Genomic DNA, 24,422 nt, shown 5'->3' on the forward strand with positions numbered 1-24,422 from the left:
AGGAGGCTAGGAACACCTCCCATGTCTTTGCTGTTTTACAACCTTTCAGTCTTTAGAAATTGGGGCATTTCTAAGACCAGGCACGTGTGGACAACTTCTCATGATCTACAAATACAGAGGGGATGGATTCATAAATGATCAAAGGTAAATCCTCAAGGGAGGATCTTAGGATCACCTTCTTTCCCATGTGGGGTATGTGTGTGTATGCACATGTGTGCAACTATATTTGCATATGTGTGCAATAGTGTGTGTAGGCCCAAGGTCAATGCCAGCTGTCTTCCTCGAATGCTTTCCACTTATTTTTTTTTAATTATTACTTTGTTATTTTTATGTGTGTGGATGTTTTGCCTGCATGCATGTCTATGTACCACTTGCAATGGCTGGAGCTCATGGAGGCCAGAAGAGAGCTAGAATCCCCTGGAAGTGAAGTTATAGATGGTTGTGAGCCCCTATGTGGGTGCTGGGAATCGAACCTGGATCCTCTGGAAGAACAGCGAGTGCTCTCAACTGCTGAATGTCCTCTTCAGCCCCTGCTCTCCCCTTTGTTATTTGGGCAGGATCTCTAGCAGAACCCAGAGCCCATCCATTCTGGCTAGTATAGCTAACCAGCTTGGCCCACGAATATCTTGCCTCTACCTCCGTAGTGCTGGAATACAGGGGCTGCCACTCCTGTCTGACTCTTTATGTGGCTTCTGGGGATCCAAGTCCTTTCCCTTAGGTTTGGACTTTGGCCCCTGAGCTGTTTCCCCAGTCCATTGAGCATTTTTTTGGAATACAGAATTAGAGCACACCACCACATAGAATGATAAATCCATTAGAAATAAGGAGTAAAACCATAGCGAGCCCTATTGTCATTTAAGATGTCAGCGTGATACCCTTGGACATGTAGGCAAAATGGAGCACGAATATCGAGTCTGAACAGTACACTTAGTACAATGTGGAAGATATATGCTACATTTTATATTTTGCAAAGAGAATACATGCGTGTTCTTCCTGTCCAGCCTGGTAGTATGCAACTTCAATTCCTTCCCCAGATCTCCCTACTCCAAATGCTGATGAAGATATAGACAAGGGGGAACCTTCAATCCAGGCTTGTGGGACATGCCTTTAATCCTAGCACTTGGGAGGTGTCATAGTTAGGGCTTTATTGCTGTGAACAGGCACCATGACCAAGGCAACTCTTATAAGGGACAACATTTAATTGGGTCTGGCTTATCGTTTCAGATGTTCAGTTCATTATCATTATGTCAGGAAATGTGGCAGTGTCCAGGCAGATATAGTGCTGGAGAAGGAACTGGGAGTTCTGTGTCTTGATCTGCAGGCAGCCAGGAGGAAGCTCTCATTCCACAGTAGGTAGAGCTTGAGCATAGAGACCTCAAAGCCTGCCCCCACAATGATAGTCTTCTTCCAACAAGGCTACACCTTCTAACAGTGCCACTCCCCATGGGCCAAGCATATTAAAACACCACAGGAGGCAAAGGCAGGTGAAGCTATGTGAGTGTGGGGCCAGCCTGGTCTACATAGTGAGACCCTGTTTCAAAAACAAACAACTTCTAGCTAGATGTCCCATATGTCACAGGTAAACTACTACTGGGTATTTACATGAAAGCTTTGAAGTCAACCTCACAGAGGCACTTGCCCATCAGTGTTCACTGCAGCAACTCTGAAACAGCTAAGCAATGGAAGCAACAAGATGCCCAAGAAGAAAGGAGTGGATGAGGAAAACATGGTCTGTGTACACAGCGGACCTTTTCGTTCATCGTATTATCTTTATCTTAGTATATATTAATATATATAATTAATATCTTTATCATTTTTTTGACCACAGAGAATGAAGTTATATTGTTTTCAGGAAATAAATATACCTGGAGATAATCATAACAAGTTAATTAAGTCAGTCTCAGAAAGACATGTTTTTTTCTCACTTGTGGTTCACAGATTTTATACAGATATATAAAAGCATGTGTGTGGGGGTTGGGGATTTAGCTCAGTGGTAGAGCGCTTGCCTAGCAAGTGCAAGGCCCTGGGTTCGGTCCTCAGCTCTGGAAAAAAAAAGCATGTGTGTGTGTGTGTGTATGTGTGTGTGTGTGTGTGTGTGTGTGTGTATGTGTGTGTAATACATGGAAGTAGGAGTGAAATGTTTAGGGGAACAAATAGGGCCAATAGGAGGAGGAGAGGTGAGAAAGATGGAGGGTAAGAGCTATGGGGAGAATATGCTCAACATACAATATGCACTCATATGCATATCTTTGTGTGCCATATACAATGAGTACATACACTGAACTTTAAAAATAACAATAAAAAGAAAGAAATATAGTAATCTGAGAACTGGTTGTATAGCCTTATGGCCGAGATGGACGCAGCATGGGCCACCAGGATGGGTCCCCACTGGGCCACTTGACCTTCCTCACCAATCTTCCTCGTCTTCCCATCCTGTCTGCCAGATTGGGTTGTTTATCAGCTATGACAACGCCACCAAGCAGTTGGACATGGTGTATGACATCACCCCTGAACTGGCCCAGGCATTTCTGGAGAGGATCCGCTGTTCCAGCTTTGACGTGAGGAACATCTCTACCATCCACAGGCAAGGGTGGCCCCGGGCCCTTCCAATATTTGGTTTAAGAGCTGGGGAGACGAGTCAGTTAGTACAGTGCTTGGCAAATGATCGTGAGGATGAGTTAGAATCCCCAGCACCCAGGTAAGAAGCTAGGTGTGTCAGCATGTGCCTGTAATCCCGTCACCGAGGGAGGATGCCAGACAGAGACAGGAGTATCCTGGGAGCTGGCAAGCCAGCCAGGCTAGGAAACTTATGAATTCCCATTCATCAGTAAATAAGGTGGAGGGCAACTGAGGATGACTCTGATATCATCCTCTGGCCTCCTCATGGATGCACACACGTGTGATTGCACAGTTACACACGCACACACTTGTGCAAATGCAGTCTAAGTATTCCCTGAGAATGGCCCCAGAGTTCTCTCTGCATTTGAGGAGAGATAATTGCTCCCAAGGGCTTATCACCCTTCGAAAAATGTTCGGAAAGGAAAAGGGGACACATCTTTGAGTGTCTCCTGGAGCTCAGGCATTTTCTGTCACCTCCCCTAGTGCTTCTTCCAGCCCTGAACTGGAGCTAGGCCATCCTCACTATCCAGGGTGTCATTGCAAGGTGAACATGGCATTTCCATTAGGTCGGGGCAAGTACTGGAGGCATCTAGGGATTTGCCATGTTGGAGAGGGAATCCCTTATTATTAGGCTGTCAGCAGGGGAGCCCCTGATATTCTAGAGGTTAGCTCTAAAATTTCATCCTAGCACCAGGGTCCTTATCTCTAGCCATTTCTAGTTAAGGGTAACTAAGCCTGGAGGGAAGGAGTGGGTCAAGCAGGGGAGGAGGTGGCCAGATCGTCTGTTCTAGTTTGATTCTTGTTGCTTTGATAACATACCATGATCAAGATCAAGTTGGGGGTTTATTACAGCTTACATGTTGTAGACCATCGTTGAAGGGAGTCAGGGCAGGAACCTGGAGGCAGGAACTGACACAGAGACATGGAGTACTGCTGCTTACTGGCTTGCTCCCTATGGCTTGCTCAGCCTGTTTCCTTTTAGAACTCAGGACCATCTGCCAGGGTTGGTACATCTCATAGTAGGTTGGACCCTCCCACATCAAACATTAATCAAGAAAATGCCCCACAGACTTGCCCACAGGCCCATCTGATGGAGGCATTTCTCAATTGAGGTTTTCTCTTCTGCAATTACACCAAGTTTGTGTTGAGTTGACAAAGACCTTAACCAGCATGTCATATCTGTCTGTCCTCTCAGGGTCTTGGCTGTCACATCTCATCTTACCTTAAAATCTTTCAGATGAATACTTCTAGAATGTGTGTTAATTTGGAACTATGTCACAGTCTTTCTTTCCCATCTATAATAAATTTTCACTCAGCAGCCAGGATCCTGCCTTACTATTCCACATGCCTGCTAATTAAATAAATTATATACCAGGCAATAAATAGGACCTGCTAAATAAGGACATGGATGGAGATAGCTTCTTGGGCTTAATTCTAGCTCTGCTACTTGTGAGTTGTGAGCTTGGCCACATCTCATCACCTTCCTGTGCCTTTCTTTACCCATATGTAAAATGGGAGACAGGAATCACCCTGCCTTTCCAGGACTCTTCTCTGACACATATCATGTGCTCAATAAATGGCATTTTTTCCTAAAATTGTTTTGCAAATTGAGCTGTGTTTATTTATGGCGTATAGTATATAGTGCTAATTAATTTTTGTCCCTGTGACAAAATATTTGAGAGAACAAACTGAATGCAGCAAAGGTTCATGCTGTCTTGTGGAGGATTCAGTCTATGGTTGCTTGGCCCTGTAGCTTTTAGGCTTGGTGGAGGTGACACATTGACATGTTGCAGTGGGAGCAAGTGACAGAGCAAAGGTGCTCACCTCATGGCTCCAAGGAAGCAGAGAGGTGAGGTGGAGAATGAATGTATCAGGACAAAATATGTCCTTCCAGTTACCTACTTACTTCCAGCAAGGCCCTGCCTCCTGATGTCTTCTCTACCTCCCATACCCATGAAGGTGTCACAATGGGCTGACATGCAGAGGGGACTCAAACCCTTGTGGTTTAATCTCCTTCCCAAAGATTCTACCTCTGAACACTGCTATGCAGAGGACCAGCAGCATGTGAACTTCTTGAAAGACATTCAAGACTGAAACTACAAGGTTAGAGAGATGGCTCAGTAGGTAAAGACACTAGCTATGCAAGGGTGAAAACCTGTATTCCAATCCCAGCGCCCACATAGAAGCTGGACATAGAGTGTGAGTGTCTAACACTAGCTCCTCTATGGAGAGATGGGGAGGCGGAGACTGGAGACTCCTCAGAAGCCTGTGAGCTGATGAGTCTGGCACATTCATCTGTGAGCAAGCAGAGAGACCCTGTCTTTAACAAGGTGGCAGGGTGTTAGCCCTAGAGGTTGTGCTCCAACCTTCTCATTCTGTGACACTTACATCACACACATGTGAGCAAACCATGCACACACATGCCCCGCCCCATGACTAAAAAAAAAAAAAATCCCATAACATGTCTAGATTGTAGGATGGCTAAAGTGAGTAACTAACACACCCATTACCTTGTATACATATGTGTGTTTGTATGCCTGGAGAATGTGTAATCTACTCTGAGCTCTTTGTTAACTATAGTCACTGTGGTCTCCAGAACTTACCCTTCTTACCTAACTGAACATTTATATCTGTTGACATTCCTCCCCTGAGTCCTTGATAACCACCACCCCACCTTTCTATGGCTTAATGATATCCTGTGTCCATGTCTGAATATGTCAGTGTTGGTTCTGAGAGGAATGAACCAGGCTGCTTGCGGTCAACCAGCTTGTCTGGCCTGTTGAACTGGATAGTCTTCATATGATCCCTAAGAACATTCACTAGTGAGTGTGTGCTTAGTATCCACTGGGAAGACTCATCCCTGGCTCTGCCTGTCACCCTCATTCTCAGTCACTCTCATTCCTTCACCGTCACATTTCCCATGATGCACCATGATGAATAAAGTGATCCTAGTTCCTAACAGTTGAGAGAGGCAGGCTCATCCCGCACTGTAGCCCACAGCATGCACTGCACTGCTGTATGAAGAGGAGTCGAGTAATTCAGAGGCAAACATCTCACAGAAACGGCCTTCAAACTCCAGTTGGCCTAAGTCTATGTTCTCAACCACTAGATATATTGCTTATAGCTCGGCAGAGTTCCTCTGCTCCCTCATTATTCTGCCATATTTTTTCTTCTGAAGTCTTAGGGCCATCTTGGTGGATGGGGGCAAGGAATCCTGGGAAGAGAGCTATCATTCACCCTATATTTCCACGTGGAAATGAGAGGATTTTAGTATCCCCCTCTCCCTGAATTTCCCCTCCTAGGAGACGAGGTGGCTTAGTGGGATGGGTTTAGATTTAAGTTGCAGCTCTAGCACTTGCTTTTGGGTAAGTCCTCTGACTTCTCTGGTCTCTGTGAACAAAGGGCTACATTAGTTATTTTTCTTGTTGTTGTGATAAAACCTATGACAGAAGCAACTTCAAGGAGAGTTTTACTCTGATGCACTTGATGCACGGTTTCAGAGGAAAGCACGGCGGTGGTGGTGGGGCGTGAGGGTACAGGTCCTTACAGTTTGACCAACCAGGAAACTGAAAACAAGACCAGAAGCAAGACCAGGGTATACCCCCCAGATGTCTGCTCCTAGGGAGCCGCCTCCTGTAGCCATGGTTGCCACCAGCTGGGGAATCAGGTGTTCAGACACATGAGCCTGGGGGTGACATTCCACACTCAACCCATATTATTAATTGCTTTCAAATGAAAACGGTTTTGTTTGTTGAGAGCTGATGATCCAGGTAGGTGGTGCAGGATGAAGTGGGTGAGTGCTGGCTACTGTGCTGTCGTGGTGTTCATGTCTGGATTGCAGGGAAGGGTTGTGGGGCTCTGAGCAACCCCACCAGCCTTTCTCATCTTCCCACACAGGTTGGGGCTGTTGGTTTGTTTCTATGATGGTTTGGAGCTGCTGGATGCCACCCTGGCCCAAGTCCTTCTCCACCAGATGCTCAAGTGCAGCCGCCTCCGGGGCTTCCAGGCTGGCGTCCAGAAGGTACGGATGAGATGCGGGTCGCTGGGTCCTCGGCCTCAGATCCCTCACGTGGCCTGGATTTTGAGAACATGTTATTAAGCACTTCAATCCTGGCAGATGTTGTCCCCAATCCTGGAGGAGAGGAGCATAGGGGGGAATTATGAAAAGCAGTGTAGACAAAACATGGGTGTGTTGAAACACAATCAAAACAGCTAGGGCTAGTTGAAATGAGTGGTAGGAAAGTGGTCGGAGAGTCTTAGCATCTGTATGAGCACAGCCTGGTGATGGATCCTAAGGGCGATCTGCTCAGGGGTTTGGGGTAAGGCCAGCAGTGCTGACAAGTGGCTGAAGGACAGACTCCTCAGGAGTAAAGGCTCTGCCAGACTCCACCACAGGCACCAATGAAACAGGAGGGTCACAAATTCAGGGTCAGCCTGAATAAGGCCTTCTATCTATCTATCTATCTATCTATCTATCTATCTATCTATCTATCTATCATCTGTCTACACACACACACACACACACACACACACACACACACACACGAGATGTAGCTCAATGGTAGATTTTTTTTTTCATAAATTGAATTGAAGGGGCAAAAAAAAAAAAAAAAAAACCCAAACAAAAAACAACCAACCAACCAAACAAAACAACCAGTCACCAAGGCAGGGGCCAAGCTGACAACCCAAATCTGACCCCCAGAAGCACATGGTAGCAGGAGAGAGCTGGCTTCTGAAAGTGGTCCCCTGACTGTGCTTATGGGCCATGGCACATGAGCGACCCAGCTCTTGGTGAATGAATGGATGGATGTGAATGAATGGATGGATGGATGGATGTAAAAGGGAAGGTCTTCAGCTGATCCCAGCATGGGAAGGATGGGAGGAGCCCTGGGTGAGTGTCTGTTATCTACTGAGCTCCTAGACTTGTTTCTGGTCAAATTAGCAAATACAGATGGCTGCCTCCATCCCTTTCTCTCTCCGTCTATTTTAGTTTTTGAGTAAAGTTTGGTTATACACCCCTGGCTGGCTTCTAGTTTGCAATCCTCCTGCCTCAGTCACCTGAGTGCTGGGACTTCAAGCACGTGTTACTGTACCTAGCCTTTTTATTTCTATTTTTTTCTCATTCACGTTTCAGATCTTTTTTTGGTTTTTCGAGTCAGGGTTTCTCTGTGTAGCCCTGGCTGTCCTGGAACTCACTCTGTAGACCAGGCTGGTCTCGAACTCAGAAATCCACCTGCCTCTGCCTCCTGAGTGCTGGGATTAAAGATGTGCGCCACCACACTCGGCTCAGATCATTTTTTTTTTTAATTTATAAATTCGAATCATAATATTAGAATGTTAGTAAAAGAAAATCTTGGTAAAGCCACCAGTGATTCCACAGCAGTTTTTCACACAGAATTCCAAACACCTTGCTGTATTTGATGTCTCCCACCACAGTCATTTATTTGTCAAGGCCTATTTTTGTGTTCAAGGAAAACATGGGTCGGGGTGGAGGTTGGGGGGGGGGCATCTTCTGGTTCCTGGGAAACCGGTTAGGGATGCAGAGCTCAGCAGTTCTCAGACTTGAGTGCTCAGTGGGTTCAGTCCATGGCCTTCACTGGGTTCTGTGCTACCAGCTCAGATCCCTCGTGACCTGGGATTGTGTATTTCAGTCATCATGTGCTGCGAGTAAGCAGGGGATGAGAGCCACCACCCTAGTTCTCACTTCCTTCTGTGCCATGGGAACAACACTGGGGAAGGGAGCCTGCGGAAGAGAGCCTGAAACCAATTCTTCCACTTAGCTTTGCTGCCCCCCAGTGGCAACTTTGAGATTGCATATGTGAAAGTAACGTTATGTGTGCCTGAAATGAATGTTTACACAAATTTATGTGTTACAGCATAAACATTAGGCCATTTTAAACGTTATTTATTATTTATTTTTACGTAATTCTTTATTGTGTGTGTGTGTTGGTGTGCATGTTTATGTGTGTGTGCATGTTTATGTGTGCATATGTGTGCACATGAAGCCTATGGAGGCCAGAGAGCATCACTTGAGAGTCAGTTCTTTTTAATCCGCTGTGTGGGGTCTTGGATCCCGCTGAGGTCACGAGGCTTGGTAGCCAAGTAACTCCACCTGCTGAACCATCTCCCTGGCCTCTCAGTTTTTTGTTTTTATTTTTTGTACAGAGGCTATGATACAGTCGGTGAGTATATATATTACCTTCCTTACCAGAATCAGATGGGAATTCTTGACTGTAATTAGGAAAGTATATCACAACAAAAATAATTTTTTAAGACAGTTTTAGAAACACACAGAAATGTACAAGATGTGATTTAAGTGAAAGTATAAAGCATTAAGTAGTTCACATTATAAATCTGTAAGAACTTCATACTGTATATTTCTAACGACATATAGCCAGTTGGGAAGATATACACCACCCCCTCCCTCCCTCCCTCCACTCCCTCCATCCCTCCCTCATTTTCTTCCTCCCTTCCTTCCTTCCTTCCTCCCTCCCTCCCTTCCTTCCTTCCTCCTTCCTTCTTCCTTCCTTTTTTCCTTCTTTCCTTCCTTTTTTCCTTCTTTCCTTCCTTCTTTCCTTCCTTTTTTCCTTCCTTCCTTCCTTCCTTCCTTCCTTCCTCTTTCCTTCTTCCTTCCTTCCTTCCTTCCTTCCTTCCTTCCTTCCTTCCTTCCTTCCTTCCTTCCTTCCCTTTTTCCTTCTCTCCTTTGGAAAGTGTTCTATGACTGAGCCCTGTGCTCATTTGATCATTTCCATAGTTACTTTCATGAGTTTGGATTTTCACTTTATCTTTCTTGTACTGCTGAGAATTATTTCTTATGCAGATTACATATTAACATGAAAAGGCCCCTGGATAGTTCACAAAAGGAAAGCAACCAAATATATGGATATAGAGTTCAAGATCACAACAGGAAAATAGACTGCTACAAAATGCGGCATAGTCACAAGGGAATAAAATTCTTCCTGCCATGCTTGAAGGTTGATTGAACAACACATTAATATTTAAATGAAACTCAAAGTGAATTTTCAGCACATGAAAGCCAGGCCTGGAGGACGCGTTCCCAAGGGGGCCGTCACTGTCTGACCATGACCAAGAATACCGTGCTTTGCAATCCCTGGGCCCATGTCTAGGGAGGGCAGTATGGAGTCCTTATACCCAGGAGGTGGTTGGAGGGAGCTCCTGCCTTACTTTCTTTCAAGGCTCATGCCAGTTCCTTATCCTTCCAGCTCAAGGCCAACCTCTTGGACATTGCTACAGAGAACCAGACCCTCAACGAGACCCTAGGCTCTCTGTCAGATGCAGTTGTAGGTCTGACCAGCAGTCAGCTGGAATCCCTCTCCTCCGATGCAGTGCACAGCGCCATCTCTACCCTCAACCAGGTTACAGGCTGGGGCAGAAGCCAGATTGTCATCTTGTCTGCCAAATATTTGGCTCAGGAAAAGGTCAGCTGGAACTTTCAACTTTCCTGGAGTGTCTGAGGGCCAGTGTAATGTTAACTGGGTTGCTGTATAGCAAAATAACATGGAGTTAGTGGTTTAAATAACAGAGATTTTCCCCTCACAGTTTAGTGTGGTTTCATTTCGAAGCCTGTTGTTTTGGCTGTGGACCACAGCCATCTTTCTATGGATTTATGGGAACTCCATGACAGCAAACTTCATCTGTTTTTCTGTCTGTGTCTCTCTGTCTCTTGGTGTGTACATGTGTGCTCATTTGTGCAGATATGTGGTAGCCAGAGGGAGGTTGAGATGTGTTTGTCAAGCATGTCTCTACTTTGTTTTATCAAGACAGGATCTCTCGTTGAACTCAGAGCTGGCCATTTTAGCTAGACTGGCCAGACAACAAGCCTGAAGGATACACCTGTCTCGGCCTCCCACCCCAAATTCTTTTTATGTGGGTGCTTGGGACCCAAATTAGGGTCCTCATGCTTGTGCAGAAAGCCCTGTGTCTACTGAGAGCCATCTCCCTGTTCTTGTTTCTCTTTTGGTAAAGGCATTACTTCTGTCAGTTCAGGGTCCTGTCTAACTCTAATTATCTCATGACCTCGGGTTTCTATTCCTGTGCTAAAGCACACCACCAGAAGCAACTCAGGAGGGAAGGGTTTATCTGGCTTTTGGGTAACATTAGGGGAAGCCAGGACAGGAACCTGGACACAGGAACTGAAGTAGAATCTATTGAAGAATGCTTCTCACTGGCTTGCTCCTCATAGCTTAATCATCCTGCTTTCTTACATAGCTCAGGGCCATCTTCCTATAAGGGAGTGGCTTGGGCCCTCCCACATCCATCATCAATCAAGAAAACACCAGATAGGCCGGGCAGTGGTGGCCCATGACTTTAATCTCAGTACTTGCGGGGCAGAGGCAGGTGGAGTTCGAGGCCAGCCTGGTTCACAGAGCAAGTTCCAGGACAGCTACAGCTACATAGAGAAACTCTGTCTAAAACAAACAAACAAACAAACAAACAAACAAACAAACCCCCAAACCAAAAACAACCCTCACACCAGACAGGCTTGAATGGAGGCCAACTGAGGCATTTTCTAGCTTCAACCATCTAGCCAGATGTCTCTAGTCTGCATAAAACTAGCCAAGGTATCTCATGACCTCATTACAACCTAACAGTATCACATAGGGGTTAAGATTCAGCATATGAATGTTGGGGAGGACACAAGCATTCTGTCTGCAACAGTCAGCTATGTGCACGCACAGTAGAAACAACTATACAGAGGATGTGTTGAGAACACGACTGGCATTTGAATCTCTGCTCTGTCATCTACTTGTGTGACATGAGGCAATTGCTTACTTTCCCTTTGCTCAAGTCCCCCTGTTTGTAAAATGGCTAAGAATAGCTCCTCTCCTCCGAAACTGGTGCAGATTACCTGAGTAGTCCACAAGGAGGTGACTGAGCACAGGGAAGAGGGGACAAGCTGTGAGCTCTTCAAGAGACCTGTTACTGAGCCATAGATGCTTGCTGGCCACACCCCCAGGATTTTCTTCCTTGTTCTTACTGCTCTGGACACCCCTTCTAACCTGCAGCTTAGTTGGATTTTCACGCCTGTGACAGCTACCCTGAGAGAACAAGGCTCAAGGAGGAAAGATTTACTTTGTTCTGTGGAGTCAGAAATCTTGCTCTGTGGTCATCTGGCTCTGTTGCTCTGAGTATGAGGTCATATAAAGTATCATAGCAGAAAGACTGTGGAAGAGCAGGCTGTTCATCTTGAGGCAGTCAGGAAGCTAAAATGTCTCTGAAAATGTTCCAAAAAAAGTGTGCCCAGAGCCTGCTTTACTATTCTCTTAGGTGTCTCTTGATACAGGTTGGCAGGCAGGATTACCCAGCACACTGGTATTTGTCTCAGCTTTGGCCTGTGGAGAGGGAGCTGTGTTGTAACCAAGTCTCATTTGGAGGGCAGGAGCATTGGTTTCTAAGCACTTAGGTATCCCTCTCTTTCTGTTCACACTCTTAGCCACTTCCTAGTATGTCAACTGGCTCTTGACAGTTGGATTGGAGCCAGTTCCAGTATGACACTAATAACGAGCATGTATGAAGTGATTATTGTATGCCAGGACCTAAATGGTTTAATCATTCAGTTTTCTGCAATCTTCACGTCTGAGGTTATCCACATGGGACACAGAGAATGTAAGGGACCAAATTGTCAACATCACAGTGGAAGGGAGAGATAGAGGCCAGAGCCCAAGGCATCTGCTGCAGAGTCGACTGATGAACACCATGTCCACCATGCATCATGGCGGTTGCACAGGCTAGTTTTAGATTTATGTCAACTTGACACAAGCTATGGTCATCAGAGGGGAAGGAGCCTCAATTGAGAAATACCTCTGTGAAAGCCTGTAGGGCTCTTTCTTTCTTTCTTTCTTTCTTTCTTTCTTTCTTTCTTTCTTTCTTTCTTTCTTTCTTTCTTCCTTCCTTCCTTCCTTCCTTCCTTCCTTCCTTCCTTCCTTTCTTTCTTTCTTTCTTTCTTTTTTCTTTTTTCTTTTTTTGGTTTCATGAGACAGGGTTCTGCTGTGTAGCCCTGGCTGTCCTGGAACTCACTCTGTAGACCAGGCTGGCTTTGAACTCAGAAATCCACCTGTCTCTGCCTCCCAAGTGCTGGGATTAAAGGCATGTGCCCCCATTGCCTGGCGGGCATTTTCTTAATTAGTGATGGATGGGAGAGGCCCCTGGGCTGGTGTCCTGAGCTCTTAAGAGAGAAGGCCGAGCAAGCCATGAGGAACAAGCCAGTAAGCAGCATCCTCCAAGCCCTCTGCATCAGCTCCTGCCTCCAGGTTCCTGCCCTGTTTGAATTCCTGTCCTGACTTCCTTCCTAAGCCAGCTAACCCCTTTCCTCTCCAGCTTGTTTTCAGGTCATGGTGTTTCATCATAGCAATAGTAGCCCTAACTAAGAGAACCATGGTCTGCTTGGGTTTGTTCACTTTTGTACTGGAGAACAAGGCCAATGTTTACTTTGTTCCTCTAGATTCATGGTGACTTCATTTTAATGCTCTGAACCTTGGATTTTCTGGACCTTAACTGAGGCTCTGGGGGGTCCATGGTGACATTTCCTATGCAAATAATTCAAGGGAGCAGAGGGAGATTGTTGCAGTCCCCCCTCCCCCCCGTCCTGGAAAAGAGGCTCGTCTCTTCCCTAGTGTCAACTACTAAAACTCAAAGGTCTATGAGTGCAGCATCCTTCTTGCTCCTCATTGGGTCTCTTGACTGTCACTCCTTCGGGTACCTGCTTGACCTAGGAAATGTCTGAGAGAGCGTCCTCATGACTGTTTCTCTGTTAGGTGCTGTCCTTCTACAACGTCTGCCAGATGGGCGTGCTGCTGGCAGGGGTGGGTACGCAAGCCTTCTACAGCATGGACCACAAGGATCTCTGGCAGGTGCTGAGAAGCCCTCTTTCCCAGGATATGTCTGATTTGTCACCTGTCCAGCAGCAAGGTGTCCTCGGCAAGGTGAGAGGTAGATGTCCAGTCCTGAGCCACACGACCACAGAGGATGTAGTTATCAGAGTCTGGGAATAAATCATGACCATGGGCCAATTGTTTTGCCTGGCGTTGTCTTGGCAGTTGGTGTGTGGGGTGTTCCGAATCCAGAACACGTGGCCCCCCAGGAGTGCTGCCTTGTCTCTTCCAGACATAGTTCCTCTTACCACGTTACTTTTTCTTTTTTTTCTCAGACATCATCACTTTCCTAGCCAGTCCGATATGGAAGACTTTTCTCAAGCCGAACTTCTTAACTGAATTTCAGATGATTATTACTATTTTTATTGGACTTTTTATTGGTCCTCTGTGAATTTCCCATCATGCACCCCAGTCCCATTCATCTCCCCCTTCTCATTCCTGCCCTCCACCCTTGCAACCTCCTCCCCCACAGCAGAGAAAAAAAAACTCATTGTGGAAGCTGTAGTGTGTCACAGTGTGTCCCAGAGTACACTCATTTGTCCACACTCATTTGCTTGCAAATGTCCATAGCAGTGTCTTGTTGGTCTGGTATGAAGCCTCTGGCATTGGCTACACTATCAATACTGCACCTCGCTGGGACTCCTCTGATAACCTGTTGTCGCCCTGTGTCATGGAGATCCTGCAGCTATGGCTCTGCAGGCTCCTTCGCATGCTTTAGCAGTTCATTGATGGGGTAGATGTTGGGGTGGGCCAACTCAAAGCCTTGGATCTGGGCCTGAGAAGTATTGTATAATTATTTTTAAGGTATGATCTCACTGTGGAGCTCTGGCTGGCCTTGGGTTATCTATTCTCCTGCCTTACAGACATGCACCCTCCATCACAGTTGGCTCTTAGAACATTTCAGGAATTTGATTAAATCCTGAAGTTCCCAGAATGCTTTAGACTGTGTTGATTTTTTTTTTTTGTCATTTTGGCCCAAATACCTGACATAGAGAAGTTAAGGGAGGAAGGATTGATCTGGGCTCCTGGGTTCAGGGGGTCAGTTCGCAGTTGCTTGGCCCATGTGCTCAGACGAAAGTCATGGCAGTGGAAGTGTGGCTTAGAAGAGCTGTTCACTTCCTGGCTGATCAGGAAGCAGAGAGCAAGACAGGAAGTGGTCAGGGGTAGTGTATCTCCAAATACCTGTCACCTACTGACCTACTTCCTCCAGGTATGCCCCCCTTCTTCTTCTTCTTCTTCTTCTTCTTCTTCTTCTTCTTCTTCTTCTTCTTCTTCTTCTTCTTCTTCTTCTTCTTCTTCTTCTTCTTCTTCTTCTTCTTCTTTCCTTCTTCTTCTTCTTCTTCTTCTTCTTCTTCTTCTTCTTCTTCTTCTTCTTCTTCTTCTTCTTCTTCTTTCCTTCTTCTTCTTCTTCTTCTTCTTCTTCTTCTTCTTCTTCTTCTTCTTCTTCTTCTTCTCCTTCTCCTTCTCCTTCTCCTTCTCCTTCTCCTTCTCCTTCTCCTTCTCCTTCTCCTTCTCCTTCTCCTTCTCCTTCTCCTTCTCCTTCTCCTTCTCCTTCTTCTTCTTCTCCTCCTCCTCCTCCTCCTCCTCCTCCTCCTCCTCCTTCTTCTTCTTCTCCTCCTCCTCCTCCTCCTCCTTCTTCTTCTTCTTCTTCTTCTTCTTCTTCTCCTCCTCCTCCTCCTCCTCCTCCTCCTCCTCCTCCTCCTTCTCCTCCTCCTTCTTCTTCTTCTTCTTCTTCTTCTTCTTCTTCTTCGCCCTACTTCTTAAAGTTTCCACAACTTTGCCATGATAGTGCTACCATCTCGGGAAGCTAGTTTTCAAAACATGAGCATTGTAGGGGCAATTCATATTCCATCTCTAACAGTAGGTTTGAGAACTACACAGACTCAGGTTTGAGTCACATTGATTAGCTTTCAATGTACCACTTTTAGACCTCAGTTTTATTACCTGTAAAATGGGGGTAGCAACAGTCCCTGCTTGCTGTGGTTGCTAAGCAGATCAAATACATTTTATGGTCCAGGAAACAGTATCCAAATATGATCAGAATGCAGTGTCCCTTTTATAAGGCTGTCACAATCTTTCCTCTCAATTTTGGCAGCTGATGGAAGCAGAAGATGCTACTTCAGGCATCGCGGAGGTACCAAGAGCTCTCTTTAAGGAGGTGTCTCTCTATGATTTATGGAAAGAATCTCGATTCAATGCTACAGTCCTGAAGGCAAAGGAGCTTCGTAGGAGCCAGGTAGGACTGAAGTGCTCAGAGATCAATCCTGTGTTTCTTTCTGTGGTGCTGAGAATGGAACCCAGGCCTCCCACGTGTCCGGTGAGCGCATCGCCACTGAGTTACATCGTCAGCTCTGGGCAAGCACTTCTCATTATTTATTTTCATCTGTTTAGGGCCAGTTGGATAAAGACACTCTATTTCTTTGTTAATAAGCCCAGGGAATAGAGTAGTGTGTGGTTAAGAAGCTAGACAGGGTGTGAGGATGAATTCTGGCTGCCATTTATTAGCTGTGGAGAAGTGACATCTCCTTACATGGCCTCCCTTGTCTTATGAGCAAAATTAGGATGTTTACAGGCAACAGTTGTGCTGTATAGGATACAGCCTGAGAGCAGCGTACTGTAATGTTACCTACCACTCTACTTATGGTTAGACGTGTCTAGGACCTAAGCTGGAAAGGATGGTGCTGCTGAAACTGATGCTCGCCCATGGGACCTTCTGCTGAGCCAGCCACTTTCATTCATGTCTGAAATAATTGTGTGCATGCGTGCGTGTGTGCGTGCGTGCATGCGTGCGTGTGTGCGTGCGTGCGTGCGTGCGTGCGTGCGTGCATGTGTGTGTGTGTGTGTGTGTGTGTGTGTGTATGCTTCTTTTTGTGGGTAATGGAGACCAAACCTATGTCCTTATGCTTAGTTCTCAGTCCTTATTAACTGAGCCCAGTCATCACTCTTGAAATGTGTGTGTGTTCCATCTTGCTTGAGACAAGATCTCTTGTTCACTGAGGCATACTTCCAGCTAGCTAGCCTAGGAGTTTCCAGGGGTTTCTCTGTCTCCTCCTTCCATCTTCTCATAGAGGAGCTGGGATTGCACATGTGTGCTACTGTACTCTGCGTTTACATAAGTTTGGGAGATACAAATTCAGGGCCTCATGCCTGTGTGGAAAGCACTTTTCCTCTTGGGTCATCTCTCCAGGCTCTGGAAATGTTTACTGAGCATGGACTTATCATGTTCCCAGCACTTAGGAACCAGGAAGTAACAGAGCAGCTGGGCATCTCTGTGGGGTCTTTTATGAGGCTGGATGGTGTTACAGCACTCTGTTGCTGTGTGACAAACCACTGCCAAGTCTAGCAGCTTGAATACTTGTTTTATTTTGGAAAGCTCACCCTTCTGTAGACAACCTTAAGGTATTTTGTCCCAGCAGCTGGGCTGATGGAGTTTTCATTTCCTGAGATTGGGAAGCCTGTGGGGGAGGGTTCGCAGGTCTGCTGTCCCTGTGGTGGGAGGGCTCACAGGTCTGCTGTCCCTGGAACGTCAGGGACTGTACATAGAGCATTGGGAACTTCCTTCCACCCCAGATCTTTTTGCCCAGACCTTTATGAGACTTTGAGGCCCTCAGCTGTCACATCCCAGAAGCCTCTGTCTAACTCTGGCTCATAATTTACTGCGTTTGGGGAATTACGCTCAAAGTTTTAGAGTCTATAAAATAGACAAATGTCGCACTTGATCGCTTCTGCAAGTTAGGTATTCTGTAAAATTTCATTCCTTAAAACAAACGACTCCCCTGCCTATACTGTAGCATTCCAGAGTGCTCATCTGGGAGGGTTTGGGGGGGAGTGTGTGCTCTGGGCCTGGGCTCCTTTATTGATGCTACTTTCTGGGCTGTGCTGGTCCCATCATTGCTGCTGTGTGGGTTCAGGACTAGCGGGTGGGCACACAAAGACGGACCACACAGGGGCCTTCAAAGGGCAGCAGCTTGGTAAAGCTAAGGTAGTGAGGCTCCAACCCTGTCATTCTCAGCTTCCGCTCCTCACTCAGCCTTTAGAGCAGTGCTTCTCACCCTTCCTAAGGCAGTGACTCCTTAACACAGTTTCTTATGGTGTGGTGATACACCCACCTGCCACCATAGAATTATTTCATTGCTACTTCATAACTGTGATTTTCCTATGGTTATGAATTATAATGTAAGGATCTGGTATTCAGATGGTCTTAGGTGACCCCTGTGACAGGGTTCTCCGACCACTAAGGGCTTGAGACCCACATGTTGAGAAGTGCTGCTTTAGAACATAGAGAACCAGCTGAGTGTGGCCGGCTGTGCTCTGAGATCACTCCTGACAGGATTTCAAATTCTGGCTCAGCTACTTAGTGGTCGGAGGGCCTTGGATTAGTGACATTCTGGGTTCAGCCTCAGTTTCCCCATCTAAAAGATGGGGTCATAGTGTGTTTTCCCCATAGGGCCTCAGTGTGCTGGGCTCCACCATTACTGCCCAATCTCTCTTTCCCCAGGCCCTGTTCCTGTATGAGTTTCTGGGAAAGACCACAGAAAGGCCAGAGGAGCTCCTGAGGTAGGACACTTTGACAGCCTGGCCTGAACAGCTCTTTGGAACCTTCTGCAGTGAAGTCTAATTTCACAGCAGGGCCAGCTGAGCTGTGGGAAAATTCCAAAAACCAAGTGAGGGCCAGTGAGATGGCTCAGTGGGTTATGGTACGTGCTGCTAACGAAGCCTGATGACTTGAGTTCAAGCCACATGCGGTAGAAGAAGAGAATCAACTCCTGCAAGCTGTCCTCTGATCTCCACATGTTTGCCATATACATACATAAACATACGTGCGCATGGACACACCTATGCAGTGAAAAAATTCAAACATTCATACATAAATAAAATGGGATAACTTTTTTTTGAATGTTTATTTACTTAATGTACATGAGTGCTCTGCTGCATGTACACCTGCATGCCAGAAGAGGGCATCAGATCCCTTTATAGATGTGCCTGAGCCACCATGTAAGTGCTGGGAATTGGACCCAGTACCTCTGGAAGAGCAGCCAGTGCTCTTAACTGCTGAGCCATCTCTCTAGACCTACAGGTATCTCTCTCTCTCTCTCTCTCTCTCTCTCTCTCTCTCTCTCTCTCTCTCTCGGTATTTTGATTACATGTGTGACTGTGAACCACATACATGCAGTACCTGAGGAGGCCAGAAGAGGGCATCAGATCCCCTGGGACTAGAGGTATAGATGGTGGTTAGCCACCATGAGGGTGCTGGGAATCAAACCTAGGTTCTCTAGAAAAGAGCCATTGCTCTTAACTGCGGAGCCATCTCTCCAGTCCTGAAATAAAAACAAACAAACAAACAAACAAACAAACAAAAACTTGAAGAAGGAAAATTTTTGTCTTGGCTCACAGTTTCAAAGGCCTCAGTCCATCATGGCAGGGAGGGCAGAGTGGAACACAGCAGTTCACATAATGGTGGGCCAGGAGACAGAGGAAACAAGAAGTAGTCACATTCCCAAAGACCTGCCCTCAGTGACCTACTTCCTCTATCTCTGCCCTACTTCCTGTTTCTAGACTCTCCCAAGGATCAAACATTGAAATCCAGAGCCTGCAGGGACATTATAAAATCCCATCATGACTTAGTGTTGTTTGGTGCGCAGACTGTGATGGGTGGAGCATGCGTACTTTAGCCCCTTCCATCTTCTCTCCTCCTTACCTTTTCTCAGCGGTCCTCGTTTTGTTCCTCAGTGCCGGGCAGCTGGTGAAGGGCGTGCCGTGCTCGCACATCGATGCCATGAGTGACCACCTCTTCCTGGCCCTCTTCCAGTATTTTGACAACAACTTCTCCCTGCTTTCTCCAGATCAGGTATTGTGGAGCATTTCCCTGCTTCTAGTGCTCTCCTGATGCCAGGGCTGGTGTCTAAAGATATTTGTAACAAAATTATACAGCTGTAATATGGAACTGGCTAGGACCAGACATGGAAAGTAAATTCGCTCCAGGGTGGTGACCATCTTTTTGGGTGGATAAAAGGTCTCATTCCAGGTTCCCTTAGTTCTGTTTTTGTTTTTTGTTTTTGTTTTGTTGTTTGTTTTTGCTTTTGTTGGAGAGAGGGTTTCTCTGGCTGTCCTGGAACTCACACTGTAGACCAGGCTGGCCTTGAACTCAAGAGATCCACCTGTTTCTGCTTCCTGAGTGCTGGGATTAAAGGTCTGAACCACTACCACCTGGCTCATCCCTTAGTTCTTATCTGTGAGCACAAAGACCTCTGTATCTCCTAAGATACATGTACACATAAAAACACATGAACTCAGTACCCCCCATCCCCTGTGTACAAGCATCACGTTACTATATAAGTCTGTATTATTAAATCAAAATAGTTTCATATGGGCCAGAAAGACAGCTTAGCAGGAAAAGGAAAAGGTGCTTGTTGTTAGGCCCAGAAACCTGAGTTCAAAATTCTGGGATACACATGGCAGAAGGACAGAACCAACTTCTGAAATTGTCTTCTGGCCTCTAAATGCATCCTGTGGCACACACCTGCTCACTCACACAGAGAATAGATATCATGAAAAATCAAACCAGTCACACGACACTCTGTTCTATTCACAAGCCAGGCATTTGCTTTCCAGCCCAGGGATGTAGATGCATCTCACTCTTTTGTACTCATAAATTGAGATTGCTCTCTCACCTAAATGTGTGTGTTCATCTTATTATTGTCTCAGTTTCCTCAGCTAGTGTTCAGAGGAGTGGTTCCTACATCATGAGGCTGTCTGTTACAGAAATGGACATTTACAAAGCATCGTCTCCGCATTTGCTTTGATTGATTGTTGCTGTTTATCTTGCAGGTCAATTGCTTGGCGTGGAAATACTGGGAAGTTTCAAGGTCCTCCATGCCACCATTCCTCTTGGCCACCCTCCCGTAAGTGAACATCGAGTCCCTTTCTGACTCAGCCACCAGAAAACGGGGGTCCCCAGTATTTATGGTTCTTCCCCCCCCCCCAGGGTTAAGGAACCAGAGGCAGGGTGGAGAATTCCGTAGACACCTCAGGACCTGAGAATCTGGGATACTCTGAATAGGCTGCGTTCCACATAGACTGTAAATTAGGACATGGGTAGGAGACTTGCTTTTAGACTCGAGGTGCATTGCTGGGAGAGCCCACACTTATAGGATGTCCCTGTGGTGCTGTCTGGTGCTGATGCTGCCTCTGGTCTCAGGGGCCAGTGCCGAGCAGATACTGCTTTCTGCCATCCTCTGGTTTCTTTGTAGCTCACGGTTCCTGTCTTCAATTCCCCCCTCTCGCTGTGTGCGGTTTCTGATCAGCCTGGGTAAGAGGCGCTTGGAGACTTTGGTTTTAGATTCTGACAAAAGGAGTGTGGTCGTCAGGAAGGTGCAGCAGTGCTTGGTAAGAGAACTTCCTGGGAGATACTTTCCCTAGTTCCCTGTCCCTTCTGTGTGTTTGTGACAGTCTCAGGGAGCTGTGGAGGGGATCTCTCTCTCTCTCTCTCTCTCTCTCTCTCTCTGTGTGTGTGTGTGTGTATGATATGCACATGTGTGAGTCACAGGGAGCTGTAGAGGGGAGTTTGATGGGCTCTCGAGGCTGCAGTAATGGTTACAATTCTGGTTTGTGAGTCTTAGAACTGGCACTGAAATTATTGTGGACTTCGATCTCAGAGAGAGTGCTGGAGGACTGCGTTCTTTGCAAGCCTTTGGCAGCCACTGGCTCTGTAGCTCTAGCAAACCCTTCCTCTCCTGTGCCTCAGCATCATCCTGTGTAAGGAAGATGCAGAAGTCTATCATTCTGCAGCTCTCGTGGGCATACGGTGGGTAATGCATGGCTGAATTTCAGGGTCCGGGACAGAATGCTTGGGACCCTAGAAGTTTCCTTACTGTTACACAGCACACATGATTGGTACTTACAGTTCCTATGATGATGGAGTGGACACTTAGCACAGTGCCTGATCACAGCAAACGTACTGTGCATGCTGTCCTTGGCATTTTGAGAAAGAGCTCTGGAGGCTCAAGAGATGCTTCGCATGCCATGCCATGATTACTTTATGTTGCTGATGATGGAGCCCGTGGCCTTGTGCATTCTGGGCGAGCGCTCTACCGCTGAGCTTGTACCCTGTTCTTGGTCATCAAACTCCTCGGCATCCCTAGAAGAGTAACAATGCCAATAGTCTCCAGTTCACTGTGTGCCAAGCATGTGGTGAGCTGGGGGTCCCCAAGCCTCTAAGGCCTGCTTCCCTGGGTAGGGGAACTGGACTCAGTACCATCTTTGGTGGTCTGTAACAAGGTAGGCCATTCTGATCCAGAAAACTCTGTGGGGTTTGGAAGTGGGAAGGTTTCTCAACAGGTCTCGAGTTTGATCCCAGCTGGATCTCCTCTCAGCCATACTTGTTGATTTCAGGATGGTGTCATTGCTGATGAATACACTGTGGACATTGTGGGACACCTCCTGTGCCACTTGCCAGCCTCCTTCATTGAGAGAGGGATCTCCCCCAGAGCCTGGGCCGCTGCTCTGCATGGTCTTAGAAGCTGTACAGCTCTCAGCTCTGAGCAGAAGGCTGCGGTGAGGGTCAGGCTCCTGGAGCAGTGGGGGTAAGAGGGGTCCTCTGGGCTGTGGGGTATGGCAGGTTAGGTGAGAAAGGCCTGGCTCTGTTGTTTCCTCTTCTCTGTAAAGAAGACCACCAGGCTAGGGAGAGGATTCTCCACTGACTCTGAAACTGTGATCTTTCTCCTTTTGGCTTCAGACTCCCTGCCTAGTGGGAATACTTGCCGCTGGCAGCAGGCACAGTGGTTATTAACTCATCTTGGTGTTTGTGGGGTGGGGAGAGTTTTGAAAAGATGGCACTTTAGGGGCCAGAGAGATGGCTCACTGGTAAGAGTGTTTGTTGTGTAAGCATGGGACCTGGGTCCAATCTCTAGAAAACGTGTCAAAAAGACATGTGTGGTGACATGTGCCATTGTCCCAGTACCGGGGAAGTAGGGCTTGCTAGCCAGCCCACCTGGATCACTGCCTGAGCTGTAGGCCATTGAGAGACCTTGTCTCAAAAAGACAAGAGGTGGCCAGCTCCTGAGGACTAACTCCCAAGGTTGTTCTCTGGCCTCCACACACACGTGCACATGTATGCATTCACACACATGCACACACACTCACAAAGATATGGCACTTACTTAGTTGTAAGATACTGCTATTATATTGCGTTGGAGGTTTCTTTCTGAATGCTGGGGATAGAACCCAGTGCCTTGTTCATGTTAGGCAGGTGCTCTACCACTAGGCTGCAATCCTAGCCCTTGTTATTTTGAGACAGGCTTTTTTCACATAGTTCCAGCTGGTCTTGAGTTATGTAGCCCAGGCTAGTCCTGAATTGTGGTGTTCCCAGGTCTACCTCCTGAGTGCCAGGATTATAGGGATGTGTTACCATACCTGGCAAGAGTAGTTTTTGGTTCATAGAAATGTCGAGAGGAAGGTAGAGACTCCTGTGTGTGTCTCTGCCCACCAACTCCTCACGCAGAGTTCCTCTATTAACATCATTCCCCACCACAACCGTGTATTTATCCCAATCCATGAGCTGTTGGTTTATTTTAATCAAATTGACATCATTGTTGACATTAACACTCAAGGAGGTCCAGAGTTTACATGAGGGCTCACTCTTGGTATACCTCCAATGGGTAAGGGAAAATGTGTGATACCATATTCCCCATTAAAATATCATACTTAATATGATATCATAGTATCATATTAAGCCTTTAATCTCAGCACTTGGGAGGCAGAGGCAGATGGATCTCTGAGACTGAGGCCAGCCTGGTCTACAGATTGAGTTCCAGTGTAGCCAGGGCTACACAGAGAAATCCTGTCTTAAAAAAAGTTATATATATATATATATATATATGTGTGTGTGTGTGTGTGTGTGTGTGTGTGTGTGTACTGAGGCTGGCTCAGTGGAGACAGCTATTTGTAGCCAGGTCAGATGACCTGAATTTGGTCTCTGGAGCCCACATGGTAGATGGAGATAGTGACTTACTGTAAGCTGTTTTATGACCTTCGCACATGTGTCATGGCGTGTGACCCCCATAATGTAAAAAATAAAATAAAAATAAGCGTATTTAATATTTTTCTACCTTTACTGGCCTCTGTCTGCCTAGTCAGCCCTCCATTCCCGTGTCTCTGGTCAGCACTGATAGCTTTGTCTCCTCTGATGGCCATGGAGTGGGAGCAGGGAGTATTTAGTCTTTTCAAATAGGCTTCTTTCACCTAATAACATTCATTTAAATTTTCCCGCTGTCTTCTCATGGCTTGATGGGTCACTTCATTAGCCCTGAATAATGCCGTACTGTCTGGACGGGTCTGGGATGATTTATTCTTTCACTATCCGGAGGGCATCTCCACGCCTTCCAAGTTTTGGCCATTAAAATGAAAGCTGCCGTAAACATTTGTACGCAGATATTTTATGGACATAAGATTTCAAACCCCCTGTAAATGTAGAAGTGTGCAGTTGCTGGGTCATATATGTTTTTGTAAGAAACCGTCAGAATGTCTTTCACAGAGGCTGCCCCATCTTGCGCTCTTAGCATCAGTGAGTGAGAATCTCTCTCTCTCTCTCTCCATTGTCATTTTTTTTCATATAGTGCTTGTGGAGTAAAAGTGCTTGCTGCTAAGGCTGGAGATCTACATTCGATTTCCTGGATTATTTCAGGGAAGGAGAGAATTGTCTCCTTCAGATTGTTCTCTGACCTCCACATGCCTGTTGTGGCACACGTCTCACCCCCAATAAATAAATAAATGAATGCAATAAATTTTCTAAAAAGATATTGAGGCTGGACATTGGTGACATATGCCTTGAACCCCAGCATGCAGGGGCAGGCAGATCTCTGAGTTCGAGGCCTTCGTGGTCTACAGAGTGAGTTCCAACACAGCCAGGGCTAC

General features: G+C 46.5%; 1 protein-coding gene across 2 annotated transcripts in view; it reads left to right on the forward strand.

Moving 5' to 3' along the window:
• Otoa (otoancorin) overlaps positions 1 to 24,422 on the forward strand; it is a 79,670-nt gene that overhangs the window by 28,602 nt on the left and 26,646 nt on the right. For both annotated transcript variants that reach the window (NM_139310.2, XM_017322267.2), the window contains exons 11-20: positions 2,445 to 2,584; positions 6,517 to 6,640; positions 9,843 to 10,058; positions 13,395 to 13,562; positions 15,607 to 15,747; positions 18,010 to 18,068; positions 19,242 to 19,359; positions 20,340 to 20,413; positions 20,762 to 20,897; positions 21,903 to 22,093. In NM_139310.2, the coding sequence (NP_647471.1) occupies positions 2,445 to 2,584; positions 6,517 to 6,640; positions 9,843 to 10,058; positions 13,395 to 13,562; positions 15,607 to 15,747; positions 18,010 to 18,068; positions 19,242 to 19,359; positions 20,340 to 20,413; positions 20,762 to 20,897; positions 21,903 to 22,093 (1,367 nt within the window). The remainder of the gene's footprint in view (positions 1 to 2,444; positions 2,585 to 6,516; positions 6,641 to 9,842; positions 10,059 to 13,394; positions 13,563 to 15,606; positions 15,748 to 18,009; positions 18,069 to 19,241; positions 19,360 to 20,339; positions 20,414 to 20,761; positions 20,898 to 21,902; positions 22,094 to 24,422) is intronic.

Source organism: Mus musculus, chromosome 7, assembly GCF_000001635.26.
Source record: "Mus musculus strain C57BL/6J chromosome 7, GRCm38.p6 C57BL/6J".
In the NCBI taxonomy this organism is placed as follows: Eukaryota; Metazoa; Chordata; class Mammalia; order Rodentia; family Muridae; genus Mus; species Mus musculus.